Below are 20480 nucleotides of genomic sequence, written 5' to 3' on the forward strand. Positions count from 1 at the left end.
ATATATGGATGGAGGGAGTATGTTTTTTCTAAGAATAGAACATGCGTTGCTACTTTTCAAATGATGATATTTGAACGATAATTGCAACCAACAAAGGTATTCGACAGGAGTTTCTTCAATTCGTGAAAGCAAGCATCATAGACAGGGGTTTCTTCAATTCGTGAATGCAAGCATCATAGAAATGTCGTCTTCAGATTAAGACTCGGTCAGAAATAGTAATTTCCTCATTTCATATTCTCACAAATATTTTTATTCAAGTCATGCGTCTCCTCGATCATTTATCTCAGGTACCGGATCGTCTTCAATTCAAATATTTCCATATACCCCACACTCAACACTCAATGTAATGCGAGAATAATCACCTTCTCCATCTTCTCTTACACCTCCTACTCCACATGTGACACCCCACATTGCTGCTGTTGAAATGGAAGACGATCAATAGTTGTCTTGATTAGATCCACCTAAGCAGCACCACAACAGATCCACCCAAACAACTTTATTATATTTGTTTGCAGCTGGCATGTAGCCTGATTTTTGGAGCGTCTGCACTGTAGTTGGAAGCGTGTATCATCTAACAAAAAGCCAACGAATCACAAAGTAAAAAATTGAATTCTAGAAGAAATATAACTGGGAAACTGATTGAAAAATAAAGACTATTCTAGTTACATTGCTTTGTGTATGGCAAGCTCAAGCTATTTGATCTCTCACTGATTGGACCAAAAGAGCCTCTGTCGATCACTACCATATGAAATGCAAAAAAACTTATTAAACCATCTGATCCATGACTGATTGATTGACTATATGATTCAAAATTAAAAATACTGGAAGCACTATGACCCTGCAGCCTAGCAGGATGAACATCATAAAGTAATTTTGAACCCCATAGAAGGCATGCAGAGCTAGTCACCGAGCATCCATCATCTCCAAGGTTTTGACGTAAATGTCCAAAAGTTACACCCTCCGGTACTGTATGTTGCTTCAAGAAGTTGAGATTGTACCTCCAGATGAAATGAGCATATACTGAAATACTAATATATTGTAAGTTTATAACCCACAGATTAACATTAGAAAATTGTAGCCTATTGCATCACAAATCATGATATTGGTATATACATTTGTATAAGGAAAAAGGAAAATGAACTGCCATATTTATGCAGAAGGAAAATAATCATGCTCGCATAAAAAGAGATGTAATTGCATAAATAAGACACCTATTGTAGCATAACTAACTGTTAAGTTTGGATATGATAGAGAATAAAATTGCCAAATATGGGAGAGGGAGGACGACCGCAATAATGAGATGAGGGCGATGGTCGATTGTGGGGTCAATCTGGTGAGGGTTCGATACTGCCAGCGGTAAGCCCATGAGGCAGCTGTGGTGATCGTGGAGCCCATCGGGCCCATGCGCAGCTGCAGGATTTGGAGAGCGAGTGGCCGGCTGGCCGCTACGACACTACCAGAGCACTTCGTGGTCAATACTAAAGCAACCTCTTCCTCTTGCCCAAGCATACTACCTCCTAACCTCATCCTCCCAAATCATTTTTCCACGAAATTTTACAAGGGCACAGATGATTCGGATATTTATATGTATAGTGTTTCTAAAACTGTTTGACATTTGGAAAATTATTATTCCACGCGGGTGCACCTATGAATTACTCCTATGCAACTTGCTAGTTTTCTTCACCATCCAATTACATTAAAACTGAATCCGGTCAGAAAAAAAAAACAAGCTCAGTAAACTGAATGCAGTGTGCATCAACATAATAACTCATTAATATATAGCTCTGTGACCGGCAGAAACATTGGCTTTCAATAATGAAAATAGAGTATGTTTAACAGTCATTTACATGTTTATTTCGTTGTAGTGGCAACCCAATGGGAGAACTTTGCATACTTAGACATTCAACTCACACTTTTTAACCAAAGTACATTTAATTCACTGAATAAAAAGGAAATAATTGACGAAACAAATGCAGTGGTTAGTTACCTGAAGTATACTACGCATACCTAAATGTGTTTCTCAACAGATTGTGTCACACATTTAGTAGTGAAAAATATAGATTGCAATGCACCCCTCTTTTTGTCCTCCATGACAACTTGATCTGCATGAAAGCAGCCAAATTCAGAACAAACAAAGGATACATAAAAAGACATATACAATATCTGGAACAAGGCACCGTGCTACAACAAAGATGAACAAGTCCCCGTCTGCCAAACAACAATAAATCCTTTGGTCAAATTTGTATTAATTACATCCACGATGTGACGTTGTCTCCTGCTATTGATCCTAGTCACAGGCCTGCACTCAGTCCTAGCCTCCTTCATGCTGTGGTTAAGAGAGGAAAAACAAGTGAGAGAAAGAGGGTATGGGAGAGATGGGGTTATGTCCTAAATCAATCAATATCTATGTGTAAGTGTTAATTTACCCTCCCATAGTTCAGAATCAGGGCTCGTATCTGTTTGATTTTAGGTAGATTACATTTTAAAATGGAGTGATTTGATCCAAATCTTTTTACACCGGCCGAGCTATCATCTTGGAACAGAAGTAATTTTTCTTCCATCCTGAGGTTTGACAAGACCATGCTTGTAACGCCCCAGATATACTTTCCATTTTTTGTATCCAACTCTTGCCGTCTCCGGCGCTAAGTTATATTTATTTCTCGGGTTTGGGTCTTTGTCTCCGTGTGTTGTTTTCTTTTTCGTGCATCTCTTATCATGTCATCACGTGCATTGCATTTGCATACATGTTCGTCTCATGCATTCGAGCATTTTCCCCGTTGTCCGTTTTGCATTCCGGCGTTTCATTCTCCTCCGGTGGTCATTTCTACCTTTCTTTCTCGTGTGGGGTTTAAACATTTCCGGATTGGACCGAGTCTTGCCAAGCGGCCTTGGTTTACTACCGGTAGACCGCCTGTCAAGTTTCGGGTCATTTGGACTTCGTTTGATACTCCAACGGTTAACCGAGGGACCGAAAAGGCCTCGTGTGTGTTGCAGCCCAACACCCCCCAAATTTGGCCCAAAACCCACCAAACTCTGCTCCATGTCCTAGAGCGTTCGATCACGATCGTGTGGGCGAAAACCGCACCTCATTTGGACTCTCCTAGCTCCCTCTATGCCTATATATACACCCCTCCGTTTTCGGATCTCTCCCTCTTCCCGAAACCCTAAAAAACTCCTCCGGCCGCCGTCGGACACAACCGCCGCCGACGGACATGTCCGGCCTCCCCGTCCGCCGCCACGTGTCGGCCTCCTAGTGGCGCCGCCCGGTCCCCAGTTCGCCGCCGCCCGCGGGCCCGCGAGGCCCGTGCGGGGCCCCCGCGGCCCGAACCGCCGCCGCGCCCTGTCCCGCGCCCCGCCGCCGTCTTCTCCCCGGCCGGCCGCCGCCGCGGCCGCCGTCGCCGCCCCAGCCGGAGGTTGCCGCCGCCGCGGGCACCTCGCCGCCCGGCCGCTCCCCGCCTCGGCTCCCGCGCCCCTCCGCTGCCTCCTTGCCGGCGCCGCCCCCCCCGGCGACCTCCTCCCCGCCGGCGCACCCCGCCGCTCCGGTGAGCTCGAGCTCCGCCGCCGGCGCCGCCTCGGCTTCCGTGCCCCGGCGAGCCCAGATCCAGATCCGCGCGTGTACAGTAAACCCTAACCCCCCTCCGATTTTTCTAAGTCCCTAGATTTTTGATCCATGTTGCTCTGTTCGAGGTCCCGTAACTTTGCAACCGTAGCTCCGTTTTGGGCGTATGATATATCAAAATCTTCGTCTCGACATGTACATCATTTCATTCCATTGCATCATTTGCATTTGAGGTCATCTTGATACCCAAAATGCTGTTAGAAGGAGGCTTCGTGAGTTAAATTGCAGATCCGTTAGTTCATCATGCACTTTTGTCATTTTTGCTATATTTAATTCGTGCATGATATGCCTGTGCCCCTTTGGGATGAATTGGGAAGCATTTTGTCTTCTTTCCAGAGGTGCCACCCATGCATTTTTAGGATGTGTGTGTTGTCTTGTGCAAGCTTGCGAAGAGAGGTACCTGAGATTGCAGATTTCAGGGACTTAGCGATTTTCGCTAAGTCTGGGATATTTTAGTTCATGATGCTATATGTCCAGCTTGTTTCCTAGTGATCCGTGCCTCTTTTGAGGATGATCAGTAAGGGAGTTTTGATATTTATGTTATGCTCTATCCATCCATGTCTTTGTTTGCATTTGTGGAGTGCTCTAGGTTGACTCAATCGAGCTCAACTTTTGCTTCATTGTTAATCTGGGCAGATCGTCAACTTGTTTGCGATTTCGCCGATGCTACCGTTAGCGTTCCATGCATGCTATGCCTTCGTTCTTGCCATGTGTAGCTAGCACTTTGTGCCTTCTTGCTGGTGATATGCTTTCCTTGCCATGACTTGCACCGTAGTGAGTGCATCGAGCTCGTTTACATGCCTTCGTGAGTTAAATTTCAGCATGTCTCAGTTTTCACTAAGTCTGAAAACTGATTGTGTTCGAGCGATGTTCGTGAGCTCGGTAGAGTATTTTGTGAACCCTTTTGGCCCCAGGTCACTTTGGGTGTTTTGTTAAGCTTGTTGAGTAGCTCCATGCCATGTTCTTACTTGTCATGTTCAGGTTTTCTATCATGTTGTTTTGCTGCTCCGAAGAGGGCTTCGTGATCTGAAATTTCAGACTAGTGTTAATTTCACTAAGTCTGAAATCTGTTTTGCATTTGCGTTTTAGCCATGCTTGTTTGAACCTCTTAATGGATGAATTTGCCTATGGCTCAGTGCTAGTGTTTTGTCAACCATCTTGTGTACATCACTGCCATATATTTTGTTTTCATGTTTGGTGGCTGTAGCATGTTCTTTTCGTTGCATTTAGATGCCTACTTGCTATAAATCGCAGACCGGTGTCATATCTTAAAACGCTTGCCATTTCCAAACCGTAGCTCCGATTCCTATGATCTTTATATCGTTTTCAAGCGATTTCATCCCCTCTATCCAGTGGCACACTTGGTTTTCCAAGTTGATGCCAGGTTCATGCATTTCCTGTCATATCTTGCATTTTGCATCCCGCATCGCATCCCGCATAGCATATCGTCATTTCATCATGTTGCTTGGTCTTGCCCGTGGTTGATTGTGTCCTTGTTGCTTGTTTGTCTTTGGGTAGAGCCGGGAGACGAGTTCGCTACCGAGGAGCCCGTTGAGTTTGCTTGTGAGGATCCAGTCAACTCTGACAACTGTGCAGGCAAGATGATCATACCCTCGAAATCACTACTATCTTTGCTATGCTAGTTTGCTCGCTCTTTTGCTTGCCACTGCTTCGATGCCTACCTTTTGCTTGTCAGCCTCCCAATTGCCATGTTGAACCTCTAACCCACCTTTGTCCTAGCAAACCGTTGATTGGCTATGTTACCGCTTGCTCAGCCCTTCTTATAGCGTTGTTAGTTGCAGGTGAAGATTGGAGCCGTTCCTTGTTGGAACATTTATATTGCTTGTTGGGATATCATTATATTGCTATGTTATCTTAACGCATCTATATACTTGGTAAAGGGTGGAAGGCTCGGCCTCTCGCCTAGTGTTTTGTTCCACTCTTGCCGCCCTAGTTTCCGTCATATCGGTGTTATGTTCCCGGAATGTTGCGTCCCTTACACGGTTGGGCTATAATGGGAACCCCTTGATAGTTCGTCTTGATTAAAGCTTTTCCAGCAATGCCCAACATTGGTTTTACCATTTGTCACCTAGCCTCTTTTTCCCTTGGGTTTCCGGAGCCCGAGGGTCATCTTATTTTAACCCCCCCCGGGCCAGTGCTCCTCTGAGTGTTGGTCCGAACCAGGCAGCCTGCGGGGCCACCTCGGGGAAACTTGAGGTTTGGTTTTACTCGTAGCTTGACCTATCCGAGCGTGCCCTGAGAAAGAGATATGTGCAGCTCCTATCGGGATTTGTCGGCACATTCGGGCGGTGTTGCTGGACTTGTTTTAACCTGCCGAATCATCTTGTTGTACCGAGATACCGAGTCTGATCGGTGTGTCTTGGGTGGAGGTCTATTCCTTCGTTGACCGTGAGAGCTTGTTATGGGCTAAGTTGGGACCCCCCTGCAGGGATTGATCTTTCGAAAGCCGTGCCCGCGGTTATGGGCAGATGGGAATTTGTTAATGTCCGGTTGTAGATAACTTTAATTAAACTTAATTAAAATGAATCAACCGTGTGTGTTACCGTGATGGCCCCTTCTCGGCGGAGTCCGGGAAGTGGACACGGTGTTGGAGTTATGCTTGCGCAGGATGTTCCTTTAGCTTCTCGCTCGTGCTTCGCCTTCTCTCCTCGCTCTCTTTTGCGTATAAGTTAGCCACCACATATGCCAGTCGCTTGCTGCAGCTCCACACATATTGGCCTTATCCATTCCTATGAGCTTAAATAGTCTTGATCGCGTGGGTGTGAGATTGCTGAGTCCCTGTGGCTCACAGATACTACAACTCCAGATGCAGGTCCAGGTGAGTCCGCTCCAGGTGACGAGTACGAGCTCAAGTGGGAGTTCGACGAGGACTCTCAGCGATACTATGTTTCTTTTCCGGATGATCAGTAGTGGTGCCTAGTTGGGGTTATCGATTCAGGACCTTGTCGCATGTTGGGGGTCTTTTCTATTTTGGCGCCGTAGTCGGGCCATGAGTGCTTGTTTGATGGATGTTATTTATGTACTCTGATGTGACGTGGCGAGTGTAAGCCAACTATGTTATCTCCCCCTTTTTATTATGTATTACATGGGATGTTGTAATGATTGCCTGACTTGCGACATTGCTTTCAATGCGGTTATGCCTCTAAGCCGTGCCTCGACACGTGGGAGCTATAGCCGCATCGAGGGCGTTACAAGTTGGTAATCAGAGCCATCCCCGACCTTAGGAGCCCCATTGCTTGATCGTTTTTAGCAGCCGAGTTGTGTCTAGAAAAATGTTTTGAGTCCTTAGGAATTATATTTCGGAGAGCTTAGGAATTCTTTTACTTCCCAGTCTCCTCATCGCTCTGGTAAGGCATCCTGGCGTAGAGTTTTGACTCTTCTCTTCTCAAATTTCACTAAAAATTTTTTTAGGTTCACGCGAGTATCTTGGTTTTGTTCCGATGGTTTTGTGACGAGAACATTGTTCTTGGTGCCTCCTGTCTTTAGGGGTTGTGGCAGTGTCCCGGGGAGTTGAGCTCCGAGGTGTTGTCGTCACAATTTTATCGTTGCAATTCTGGTATACTTGAGATATGTTCGCCGACATCGAAAATCTCTTTTATGCAGTTCGTTGGTGAGATAACCTCGACGCCACCCAGTACTGGGGCGGGAGTTCGGGAGTATCGCCATAACTTGTATAACGGATGCTTTTCGAAGGTTGAGGTAGATGGTTTCCGAAGTTTTCCTGGTTATGTGTTGAAGGATGGATACAGCTGGATGTAGGGTTTGCTAGTTTGGGTGAGATATTGTGCTTCCCCTGTATCCCCAACACCTGATTGCATAACCGGAAAGGTTCGGGAGTTTCATAGGTGGGAAATCTAGTAGCTCTAGTTCTTCTTCCACGGATATTGGTTTGAGATTGGGATTTCTTACCGATTATTCGTTCTTGATCCGTACCTTGTTGATTTATCTCTCTACCTTAATTCTTCGTGGCTTCGCAATTTATGGATGTGTGATCTTTTGAAGAGGGATGCATTCGTTCATTTTGTTCGGATGTGAAGACTATATGTTGCAATTTTCATTCCGTTGGATTCAGCTTCTATATTGTTGTCTATCTATGTGCTAATGGTGGTCAACCTCTTCAGGATGGCTCCTCCAACGCGCACGACTCCGAATCCTAATCCGCCTCCACCTCCGCCTCCTCCGGAAGCATGGCAAGCTGTGATGGCCGCTACTAATGCAAACACACAGTTGATCATGCAAATCCTTCAAGAGCGCAATCAAGGCAATCAAGGGAATCAAGGCCATAATCAGCACCACTTTGCTACTCTGAACCAGTTCCTTGCTAATGGCCCAAAGACGTTCAGCGGTTGTGTTGAGGCTACCGACGCTGACGATTGGCTAGTGGATCTGGGCAAGCATTTTGAATGCAGCAACGTCAGGCCTGAAGATTTCGTCAAGTTCGCTTCTTTCCAGCTCAAAGATCAGGCTGCAGAGTGGTTCCAGCAGTACAAGGATTCCAGAGGTGGACGTGTTATCACTTGGGACGATTTCCGTCAAGATTTCCGCGCTCATCACATCCCTCAAAGTGTGATTGAGAGTAAGCGTCAGGAATTCCGCAATCTGAAGCAAGGCTCTTTGTCTGTCTATGACTACAACAAGTTGTTCCAGAAGCTCGCCCGTTTTGCCAAGCAGGATGTTCCTGATGAGAAGAGTATGATCTATCAGTTCAGGGGTGGTCTTCGTGAGGAAATTCAGCTCGCTCTTGTCCTCTTTGAGCCGTTGAGATACGATGAGTTCTACAACATGGCACTGAAGCAAGAGGCTGCTCAGATGAGATGTGATGCTTCCAGGAAGCGTGCCAGAGAGGTTACTCCTTCTTCCTCTACTCAAGTGGTCAAGCAGCAGAAGTATTGGCTTCCTCCTCCTCCGTTCCGTCAGCCGTATCAGCAGAAGAGCAAAGGTGGCAGTGGTTTCTCCCACCCACCCAACCCAGGCTTTCAGAACAAATCTTCGTCTCAAGCGCCAAGATCGAGTGCTCCGTATCACCGTCCGCTTTCAGAGGTCACGTGCAACAAGTGCCAACAGAAGGGTCACTATGCCAACAAGTGTACCAACCAGAGGCGTCTTCCTCCTCCTCCTCCTGTCAGATCGGCAAGTACAGCTGTGGTCAAGCACAATCCCAAGCACGCCAAGGTCAATATGCTGAATGCAGCTCAGGCTGAGGATTCTTCAGATGTCATTATGGGTAACCTTCCTATTAATGATATTCCTGCAAAAGTTCTTTTTGACACGGGTGCATCGCATTGTTTCATGTCAAAGCCATTTTTTACCAAGCATGAGTTCTTTTCTTCTCATTTGGGTAAACATATGGATATCATTTCTCCGGGCAAACGTTTGAGCGCAAGTCTGGAGGTGCCAGATGTCGCTATCACGATGGGCGATTTCAAGTTTCTTGCTTCTCCTATGGTTCTTGGTAATTCCGATATCGATCTTATTCTCGGGATGGACTGGCTCTCTAAGCATAAAGCTCAGCTTGATTGTGCAGCCACGCAGATTCAACTGACTCATTCGTCTGAGGATGTCATTGTCTTTGCCGCTCGAGATAATTCCATCCGGTTGTTTTCTCTCAATGAGAAGGGTGAATTGGATGCTATTTCGCAAATTCCTGTCGTTTGCGAATATCAAGACGTCTTTCCAGAAGAACTTCCAGGGATGCCTCCAAACCGGCCGGTTGAATTTGTTATTGAACTTGAGCCTGGCACGGAACCTGTGTGCAAACGCCCTTACAAGCTCGGCCCCGAAGAGTTGAAGGAGCTGAAGAAACAACTCGATGAGCAAGAAAGATTGGGTCTCATTCGGCCTAGTACTTCTCCGTGGGGTTGTGGTGTTCTTTTTGTGAAGAAGAAGGATGGATCGAGTCGACTTTGTGTTGATTACCGTCCAGTAAACAAGAAGACCATCAAGAACAAATACCCACTTCCCAACATAAATGAGCTGTTCGAACAACTCAAGGGTGCTCAAGTATTCTCCAAGCTCGATCTCCGTATGGGTTATCATCAGATTCGTATTCGTGAGCAAGATATTCCCAAGACGGCGTTCAGAACAAGCTTTGGTTCATATGAATACACCGTCATGTCTTTTGGCCTCGCCAACGCTCCTCCGACGTTCTCTCGCATGATGAACTTCATCTTCAACCCCTACACCAATGAATTCGTTCTGGTCTATCTCGACGACATTCTGGTTTTCTCGAAGAACAAGAAAGATCATGCCAAGCACTTGCGTTTGGTTCTTGACAAACTCAGAGAACATCAGTTCTACGCCAAGTTCTCCAAGTGTGAATTTTGGCTCGACGAGGTTCTGTATCTTGGTCATATCATCTCTGCCAAGGGCATTTCCGTGAATCCTGAGAAGGTGTCTGCAATTGTGAATTGGGAACCTCCTCAGAACGTAAAGCAACTCCGCAGTTTCCTCGGTCTCGCAAGCTATTGCAGAAGATTCGTTGAAAACTTTTCTAAGATCGCCAAGCCTCTCTCAAATCTTCTTCAGAAGCACGTCAAGTACATTTGGTCTCCGGAGTGTGATATTGCTTTCAACACTTTGAAAGAGAAATTGATCACTGCTCCAGTTCTGACTCCACCTGATGAAACCAAGCCGTACGAGGTCTTTTGTGACGCCTCTCTCCAAGGTCTCGGTGCTGTACTGATGCAAGAGAAGAAAGTTGTTGCTTATACCTCTCGCCAGTTGAAACCTAATGAGAAGAACTACCCCACTCATGATCTCGAGTTGGCGGCAGTTGTACACGCTTTGTTGACTTGGAGACATCTTCTATTGGGAAGGAAAGTGGATATTTTCACTGATCATAAGAGTCTCAAGTACATCTTCACTCAGCCTAATCTCAACCTCAGGCAGACTCGATGGGTCGAAATGATTCAAGAGTACAATCCGAGTATCGAGTATACTCCAGGCAAGGCTAATGTGATTGCTGACGCTTTGAGCAGAAAAGCATATTGCAACAGTCTGATTCTCAAGCCTTGTCAACCCGAGCTTTGTGAAGCTTTCCGCAAACTTAATCTGCAAGTTGTTCCTCAAGGTTCCCTCGCCAACCTTCAAGTCTCTCCTACCTTAGAAGACCAGATTCGCCAAGCCCAACTTCTTGATGCTATGGTGAAGAAGGTGAAGATTGGTATTGCAAAGAGTCAGTCCAAGTACAAGTGCTACCGACTTGATGACAAGGACACTCTCTTTTTCGAGGATCGAATTGTTGTGCCCAAAGGTGAACTTCGTAAGGTGATCATGAACGAGGCTCACAACTCTCTCCTCTCCATCCACCCTGGTAGTACGAAGATGTATCAGGACCTCAAGCAAGCTTATTGGTGGACTCGAATGAAGCGCGAGATCGCTCAATTCGTGAACGAATGTGATGTCTGTAGAAGAGTGAAGGCAGAACACCAAAGGCCAGCTGGTCTCCTCCAACCTCTTGCCATTCCAGAATGGAAGTTTGACCACATTGAAATGGACTTCGTGACTGGTTTTCCAAAGTCCAAGCGTGGCAATGATGCTATATTTGTCGTCATCGACAAGCTCACCAAGGTGGCTCATTTTCTACCTATCAAAGAGTCAATCACTGCAGCTCAATTGGCGGAACTCTATACCTCTCGCATTGTCTCTCTGCACGGTATTCCTCAAGTGATATCTTCAGACCGTGGCAGCATCTTTACCTCCAAGTTTTGGGATTCTTTTCAGAAGGCCATGGGCACCAACATCCGCTTCAGCACAGCGTTCCATCCTCAAACAAGCGGTCAAGTCGAGCGTGTCAATCAGATTCTTGAAGATATGCTCAGGGCTTGTGTGATCTCCTTCGGCATGAAGTGGGAGGATTGTCTTCCTTATGCTGAATTCTCATACAACAACAGCTTTCAAGCAAGTTCGGGCAAGGCCCCCTTTGAAATTCTGTATGGCAGGAAGTGCCGTACCCCTCTCAACTGGTCCGAAACCGGTGAACGTCAGCTGCTGGGTAATGACTTAATCACAGAAGCAGAAGACATGTGCAAAGTCATTCGTGATAACCTCAAAGCAGCTCAATCCCGCCAGAAGTGCTACTATGATAGTAAGCACCGTGAATTGGTTTTCGAGATCGGAGATCATGTTTACCTCCGCGTCTCTCCCATGAAAGGTACTCGTCGCTTCGGTATCAAAGGGAAGCTTGCCCCTAGATACGTGGGACCTTTCAAGATTGTCAGCAAGAGAGGCGACCTCGCCTATCAACTCGAGCTTCCTTCAAACTTTGCAAATGTTCATGATGTGTTCCACGTCTCTCAGCTTCGAAAGTGCTTCAAGACTCCTGACCGCACCGTCAACTTCGAGGACATTGAGCTCCAAGAAGATCTCTCCTATCGTGAGCACCCAGTTGCTATTCTTGAAGAGACTGAACGCAAAACTCGCAACAAGTCAATCAAATTTCTCAAAGTCAAGTGGTCACACCATTCCGACCGTGAAGCTACCTGGGAACGCGAGGATCACCTCCGTTCTGAGTACCCGGAGTTCTTTCAGTCCTAGATCTCGGGACGAGATCTTTTCGTAGTGGTGGAGTGTTGTAACGCCCCAGATATACTTTCCATTTTTTGTATCCAACTCTTGCCGTCTCCGGCGCTAAGTTATATTTATTTCTCGGGTTTGGGTCTTTGTCTCCGTGTGTTGTTTTCTTTTTCGTGCATCTCTTATCATGTCATCACGTGCATTGCATTTGCATACATGTTCGTCTCATGCATTCGAGCATTTTCCCCGTTGTCCGTTTTGCATTCCGGCGTTTCGTTCTCCTCCGGTGGTCATTTCTACCTTTCTTTCTCGTGTGGGGTTTAAACATTTCCGGATTGGACCGAGTCTTGCCAAGCGGCCTTGGTTTACTACCGGTAGACCGCCTGTCAAGTTTCGGGTCATTTGGACTTCGTTTGATACTCCAACGGTTAACCGAGGGACCGAAAAGGCCTCGTGTGTGTTGCAGCCCAACACCCCCCAAATTTGGCCCAAAACCCACCAAACTCTGCTCCATGTCCTAGAGCGTTCGATCACGATCGTGTGGGCGAAAACCGCACCTCATTTGGACTCTCCTAGCTCCCTCTATGCCTATATATACACCCCTCCGTTTTCGGATCTCTCCCTCTTCCCGAAACCCTAAAAAACTCCTCCGGCCGCCGTCGGACACAACCGCCGCCGACGGACATGTCCGGCCTCCCCGTCCGCCGCCACGTGTCGGCCTCCTAGTGGCGCCGCCCGGTCCCCAGTTCGCCGCCGCCCGCGGGCCCGCGAGGCCCGTGCGGGGCCCCCGCGGCCCGAACCGCCGCCGCGCCCTGTCCCGCGCCCCGCCGCCGTCTTCTCCCCGGCCGGCCGCCGCCGCGGCCGCCGTCGCCGCCCCAGCCGGAGGTTGCCGCCGCCGCGGGCACCTCGCCGCCCGGCCGCTCCCCGCCTCGGCTCCCGCGCCCCTCCGCTGCCTCCTTGCCGGCGCCGCCCCCCCCGGCGACCTCCTCCCCGCCGGCGCACCCCGCCGCTCCGGTGAGCTCGAGCTCCGCCGCCGGCGCCGCCTCGGCTTCCGTGCCCCGGCGAGCCCAGATCCAGATCCGCGCGTGTACAGTAAACCCTAACCCCCCTCCGATTTTTCTAAGTCCCTAGATTTTTGATCCATGTTGCTCTGTTCGAGGTCCCGTAACTTTGCAACCGTAGCTCCGTTTTGGGCGTATGATATATCAAAATCTTCGTCTCGACATGTACATCATTTCATTCCATTGCATCATTTGCATTTGAGGTCATCTTGATACCCAAAATGCTGTTAGAAGGAGGCTTCGTGAGTTAAATTGCAGATCCGTTAGTTCATCATGCACTTTTGTCATTTTTGCTATATTTAATTCGTGCATGATATGCCTGTGCCCCTTTGGGATGAATTGGGAAGCATTTTGTCTTCTTTCCAGAGGTGCCACCCATGCATTTTTAGGATGTGTGTGTTGTCTTGTGCAAGCTTGCGAAGAGAGGTACCTGAGATTGCAGATTTCAGGGACTTAGCGATTTTCGCTAAGTCTGGGATATTTTAGTTCATGATGCTATATGTCCAGCTTGTTTCCTAGTGATCCGTGCCTCTTTTGAGGATGATCAGTAAGGGAGTTTTGATATTTATGTTATGCTCTATCCATCCATGTCTTTGTTTGCATTTGTGGAGTGCTCTAGGTTGACTCAATCGAGCTCAACTTTTGCTTCATTGTTAATCTGGGCAGATCGTCAACTTGTTTGCGATTTCGCCGATGCTACCGTTAGCGTTCCATGCATGCTATGCCTTCGTTCTTGCCATGTGTAGCTAGCACTTTGTGCCTTCTTGCTGGTGATATGCTTTCCTTGCCATGACTTGCACCGTAGTGAGTGCATCGAGCTCGTTTACATGCCTTCGTGAGTTAAATTTCAGCATGTCTCAGTTTTCACTAAGTCTGAAAACTGATTGTGTTCGAGCGATGTTCGTGAGCTCGGTAGAGTATTTTGTGAACCCTTTTGGCCCCAGGTCACTTTGGGTGTTTTGTTAAGCTTGTTGAGTAGCTCCATGCCATGTTCTTACTTGTCATGTTCAGGTTTTCTATCATGTTGTTTTGCTGCTCCGAAGAGGGCTTCGTGATCTGAAATTTCAGACTAGTGTTAATTTCACTAAGTCTGAAATCTGTTTTGCATTTGCGTTTTAGCCATGCTTGTTTGAACCTCTTAATGGATGAATTTGCCTATGGCTCAGTGCTAGTGTTTTGTCAACCATCTTGTGTACATCACTGCCATATATTTTGTTTTCATGTTTGGTGGCTGTAGCATGTTCTTTTCGTTGCATTTAGATGCCTACTTGCTATAAATCGCAGACCGGTGTCATATCTTAAAACGCTTGCCATTTCCAAACCGTAGCTCCGATTCCTATGATCTTTATATCGTTTTCAAGCGATTTCATCCCCTCTATCCAGTGGCACACTTGGTTTTCCAAGTTGATGCCAGGTTCATGCATTTCCTGTCATATCTTGCATTTTGCATCCCGCATCGCATCCCGCATAGCATATCGTCATTTCATCATGTTGCTTGGTCTTGCCCGTGGTTGATTGTGTCCTTGTTGCTTGTTTGTCTTTGGGTAGAGCCGGGAGACGAGTTCGCTACCGAGGAGCCCGTTGAGTTTGCTTGTGAGGATCCAGTCAACTCTGACAACTGTGCAGGCAAGATGATCATACCCTCGAAATCACTACTATCTTTGCTATGCTAGTTTGCTCGCTCTTTTGCTTGCCACTGCTTCGATGCCTACCTTTTGCTTGTCAGCCTCCCAATTGCCATGTTGAACCTCTAACCCACCTTTGTCCTAGCAAACCGTTGATTGGCTATGTTACCGCTTGCTCAGCCCTTCTTATAGCGTTGTTAGTTGCAGGTGAAGATTGGAGCCGTTCCTTGTTGGAACATTTATATTGCTTGTTGGGATATCATTATATTGCTATGTTATCTTAACGCATCTATATACTTGGTAAAGGGTGGAAGGCTCGGCCTCTCGCCTAGTGTTTTGTTCCACTCTTGCCGCCCTAGTTTCCGTCATATCGGTGTTATGTTCCCGGAATGTTGCGTCCCTTACACGGTTGGGCTATAATGGGAACCCCTTGATAGTTCGTCTTGATTAAAGCTTTTCCAGCAATGCCCAACATTGGTTTTACCATTTGTCACCTAGCCTCTTTTTCCCTTGGGTTTCCGGAGCCCGAGGGTCATCTTATTTTAACCCCCCCCGGGCCAGTGCTCCTCTGAGTGTTGGTCCGAACCAGGCAGCCTGCGGGGCCACCTCGGGGAAACTTGAGGTTTGGTTTTACTCGTAGCTTGACCTATCCGAGCGTGCCCTGAGAAAGAGATATGTGCAGCTCCTATCGGGATTTGTCGGCACATTCGGGCGGTGTTGCTGGACTTGTTTTAACCTGCCGAATCATCTTGTTGTACCGAGATACCGAGTCTGATCGGTGTGTCTTGGGTGGAGGTCTATTCCTTCGTTGACCGTGAGAGCTTGTTATGGGCTAAGTTGGGACCCCCCTGCAGGGATTGATCTTTCGAAAGCCGTGCCCGCGGTTATGGGCAGATGGGAATTTGTTAATGTCCGGTTGTAGATAACTTTAATTAAACTTAATTAAAATGAATCAACCGTGTGTGTTACCGTGATGGCCCCTTCTCGGCGGAGTCCGGGAAGTGGACACGGTGTTGGAGTTATGCTTGCGCAGGATGTTCCTTTAGCTTCTCGCTCGTGCTTCGCCTTCTCTCCTCGCTCTCTTTTGCGTATAAGTTAGCCACCACATATGCCAGTCGCTTGCTGCAGCTCCACACATATTGGCCTTATCCATTCCTATGAGCTTAAATAGTCTTGATCGCGTGGGTGTGAGATTGCTGAGTCCCTGTGGCTCACAGATACTACAACTCCAGATGCAGGTCCAGGTGAGTCCGCTCCAGGTGACGAGTACGAGCTCAAGTGGGAGTTCGACGAGGACTCTCAGCGATACTATGTTTCTTTTCCGGATGATCAGTAGTGGTGCCTAGTTGGGGTTATCGATTCAGGACCTTGTCGCATGTTGGGGGTCTTTTCTATTTTGGCGCCGTAGTCGGGCCATGAGTGCTTGTTTGATGGATGTTATTTATGTACTCTGATGTGACGTGGCGAGTGTAAGCCAACTATGTTATCTCCCCCTTTTTTATTATGTATTACATGGGATGTTGTAATGATTGCCTGACTTGCGACATTGCTTTCAATGCGGTTATGCCTCTAAGCCGTGCCTCGACACGTGGGAGCTATAGCCGCATCGAGGGCGTTACAATGCTCCCCTAAGACATTTGTGCACTGGTTTTTGTTGATTTCAGTTTCAGGAAGGATGTAGATGGCAGTCCCCCTTTTTATGTAGTTTTTCCGTTGCTTAGAACTGAATCAACTGATGCTTGCATTTGTTACTGTTCTGCTCAGCCTGTTGGTCAAATGTCTGCATGACGTCTTTCTATCATCTCTATAAATATTGTTAATGTGTGAGAGGGAGAGATGTTGTCTGTTCTCGTGTGGCCTCCAAATATGTGCTCCCTCCAGATGAGATACATCACATAATTTACTCGTTCTAGTTGGTACATTAACAAATCTACACAAAGCGATCAAGCAAGTGTAATTCCTACACTGATCTACATTTTCTAATTGCTCCCAATCCCCAACCTAGATGAAGCAACAAAAAAATAAAGAAAGGAGAGCGGGATTTAGGATTGAGAAATACTGTGTCCTGCTGCTAGACCGCATGGCCTCGTGCTTGCTTCTTCACATCTATGACCTGCAGGCTGCAGCGCACCAACGTTGCTGGCTTCTTCACCACCAAGCCTAGAAGAGAACCTGCATCTGAACAAACAAAACAACCGCCATGTCTGGAATCTGCATGACTCGAGAGGAAGGGACAATAACTCTAATGAGGAGAATAGAAAGAAAAAAAACGCTATTTCTGCACACCTTCAATGGCGGTGGTGGTGAACTGGTAATCCACTGAATCAGCATCGAAGCAATGAGGGGTTACTTCACATGAACTGTGTACGCATCTGGTAACACTACCTCGTCTTCTATGCGGATGGTGGCACATAGGCTGGTGCCAACGTTCTTCATACATGAGCCTTTCTTCTCTAATGGCATGCCGCACGCATGCACCACTTCTGATGGGTCTCCTCGCCTGTAGGATGAAAAGAGACCTTGTCATCACAGATTGAGGAGCGGCGGTGAAAAAAGAGAGGAGGTCAAGAGAGGAACGACAAGGGGAGGGGCAAACCGTCATCAGTAGCCATCCTTAAGAGTCCTCACCGGCGACGGGTGGAGAGGAGGCATTGGCTGCGCTCATACCACCCTGTGCAGGCTCTGTGCCGGTCCCGGACGCGGCGCATCACGGGCACGGCGAAAGGCCCATGGATGGGGCGACAGACAATCGACAGGGAGGAGGATTGGGTAGAGGAGAGCGCCCTTGGGCGCGGGACGACGCGAAGACTGTAGGGCAGAACCGCGGAAGCGGGTCGATTTCTCTTGGCCACTCGGGAGAGACGGCCATGGACGTTGGGCGGCGACGGGGTCGGGGTGATTGGATCGATTTCTCTTGCCTCTCGGGAGAGACGGCCATTGGGGCGACGGGGTCGGGGTGATTGGATCGTGGGGCCGTGCGGTCGTGGGCTCGTGGCTGTTCTTTTTTCTGTCACCTTTTTTCTTTAAGCAGGGAAGAGACCGTAGGAAGAACGTGGGAGGTCGAACCATCACGACGTTCGATCCTCCTTTAATAGTAGATTTAATAGTAGAGATTGGCCATCTCAAACCGTGTTCTGCGTTATATCTAGCTTCACTTATTGCAAGATGTACCGTCCGCTCACCTACTAGGTGTCCTGACCTTGGCCGGTCCAATATGTGGATTTTGTTTTCTTTTGTTCAAATGTGGCTCGGTCGCTCCAGAGTACATCGATGTGTTCTATTACCATTTTTTTGGTTTACCTTTATGTTATTTTTTTTTATTTTGCATTCTTGCTTTATTATTATTATGATTGCACATTTATTTTCTATTTTCCTACTGTTCATTGTTGTTGTTTTGGTAAATGATTTTTATTTCATAATGTGTTTTTGGTCTTCTATTTTAAAAAAAGCTTATGTATATATAATAAATATCGTGTATTTACAAATGCTCATCCTATACCAAGAGTGTTCATTCTGTATTTAAAAACGTTCATCATATATTTAAAAGTATATAATGTTTTTTAAGATATTTGACACATAAAAAAATAGTTATTTGATATTCCATAAGTTATTGTCAAATATTATTTGGCGTACTTTAATAACTATCATCATGCATTTTACATACATTGATCTTCTCTTGCAAAAAATTATCATCTTGTTTTCTTTAAAAGCAAAAACTAATTTGTTGTCATTTCTTATTTCGATGCATGCATGTTCCAACTTTTACACTTTCCTCTCTAATATTGCTTTTGGTTCTTCATTGTTGTTTATCCTCTGTTTAAAAATTGAAAATTATGGAAAATACTGTTTATAGAAAAAATGATTCATCACATATTTAAATATTATTTCATTGTGTATTCTACCATTTACTAAAAATGTTAATCTTGTATTCCAAAATGTCCGCTGTGTATTTGAAAATTCGTCGGTATTTAGGAAACTTGATGTATTTGAAAATGTTCACCATGTTGAAAACTTGTCGTCGGCTATTTTTAAAATGATTACCATGTATATAAAAATAATCATCATATATTTATTAAACATTCAACATGCATTTAGAAAATGTGTATCCTGTATTTTCTTAAATGTCGTTGATTTCAAAATTTGGTATTGAAAAAACTAAACAAATGAGAAAATTGAAAAGAAATCTGCGCGTATGTGCGCTGTTCCTGTGATGGGTGGTGCGTGCGTTGGGCTGCTGAGCGATTTTATCTAGAATTCATTTTCTATCCAAAAGTTAGTAGACATAAGAATTGTTTTGAGTATGATCATTCATCGTGGTGCGTGGCAACGTGCAGCGATGCTCGGGATTGGGCCATTTAAGCCAAAGATTGATGTTGTACATGTGGAGTTGCACAATTGGGATAGAGAAGTGTTGAAGAGACCGCAAAAAAGGATGGTGGCCCTGAAAGCAGAGCTGGAGGACCTGAGGAGGGGGCCGGCGACGGATGCAGCTATAGATAGACAAAAGGAGATTTTGCTAGTCATTGAGAACCTTCTGGAGGAGGAAGAAATGGAGTGGGTGCAAAGGGGGCGAGCGAATTGGCTAAAACATGGAGATAGAAACACGAGCTTTTTCATATGTATGCCTCAGCTAGAAGGAAGAAAAACACCATAAAGAGCCTACAAGACGAGAATGGAGTGGTGCAAGAAGGACAAGCAGAGATGGCGAACATTATACAAACGTACTTTACTAATTTGTTTACCTCGCAGGTGGCTGTACCAAACGAGGATGTAATTCAGAAAGTAGTGCCGAAAGTGTCGGAGCAAATGAATGAGGTTCTCCTGGCACCGTTTAATGAAGAGGATGTGCGCCGAGCACTTTTTAGTATAGGGGACTTCAAAGCCCCTGGACCGGATGGATTGCATGCAGCATTTTATAAGCGGTTTTGGAGTATGATCAAGGACGGCCTGGTGAAGGAAGTGTTGGAGGCTATAAACTCAGGTACGATACCTGAAGGGTGGAACAGCACATCCATTGTGATGATCCCAAAGGTGGCTGCACCGACCAATATCACGCAATTTAGGCCGATTAGTCTATGTAATGTGGCCTACAAGATCATCTCCAAGATGTTGGCTAGCCGGTTGAAAGGGATTCTGCCGGAGATCATAAGCCCGACGCAAAGTGCATTTGTCCCCGGGAGATTGATCACGGACAATATACTTATTGCGTATGAATGTATGAATACCATTAAGAGGAAACAAGGAAAATCAGGGCTATGTGCGGTGAACTTAGATATGCATAAGGCATATGACCGTGTGGAGTGGTGCTTTTTGAAGAGAATGATGGAGAGGCTGGGCTTTGACAACAAGTGGGTTTCGTTGATTATGGCATGTGTTTCCATAGTATCATATAGCGTGTGCTTCAATGGATCTAACACGGAGGTGTTTTCCCCTTCAAGAGGACTAAGGCAAGGAGATCCTCTATCTCCATACCTATTTCTAATTTGTGCAAAGGCCTTGTCCAGTTTGTTGCAAAGGGAGGAGAACAATGGTAACCTTGTAGGGGTGCGAGTTTGTAGGGATGCACCGCAAGTCTCGCACTTACTCTTTGCGGATGACTCCCTAATCCTGATGAGAGCAGACGCGGCTAATGCAGCATGT

The 20480-nt window shown here is 46.5% G+C and overlaps 1 protein-coding gene across 11 annotated transcripts; it reads right to left on the reverse strand.

The window, feature by feature from the left end:
* Window positions 1–202: 202 nt before the first annotated feature.
* Window positions 203–17807, reverse strand: LOC123127272 (uncharacterized). Of its 11 annotated transcripts, none has more exons than XR_006462240.1 (8): window positions 17437–17807; window positions 17127–17340; window positions 16900–17018; window positions 2254–2326; window positions 1988–2102; window positions 908–1020; window positions 667–738; window positions 203–571 (listed from the first exon to the last, which is right to left on the reverse strand). XR_006462240.1 is itself a non-coding variant. In XM_044546905.1 (3 exons), exons 1-3 carry the CDS (start codon window positions 17440–17442, stop codon window positions 16912–16914), a joined length of 327 nt encoding a protein of 108 aa, XP_044402840.1. In that variant the 5' UTR covers window positions 17443–17807; the 3' UTR covers window positions 16463–16911. The 11 variants fall into 11 exon arrangements, 1 of the variants encoding a protein (XP_044402840.1); XR_006462252.1 differs by having other exon boundaries at window positions 908–1028; XR_006462237.1 differs by having other exon boundaries at window positions 667–1020.
* Between the last annotated feature and the right edge of the window lie 2673 nt (window positions 17808–20480).

The sequence above is a fragment of the Triticum aestivum genome, chromosome 1B (assembly GCF_018294505.1).
Source record: "Triticum aestivum cultivar Chinese Spring chromosome 1B, IWGSC CS RefSeq v2.1, whole genome shotgun sequence".
Taxonomy (NCBI): domain Eukaryota; kingdom Viridiplantae; phylum Streptophyta; class Magnoliopsida; order Poales; family Poaceae; genus Triticum; species Triticum aestivum.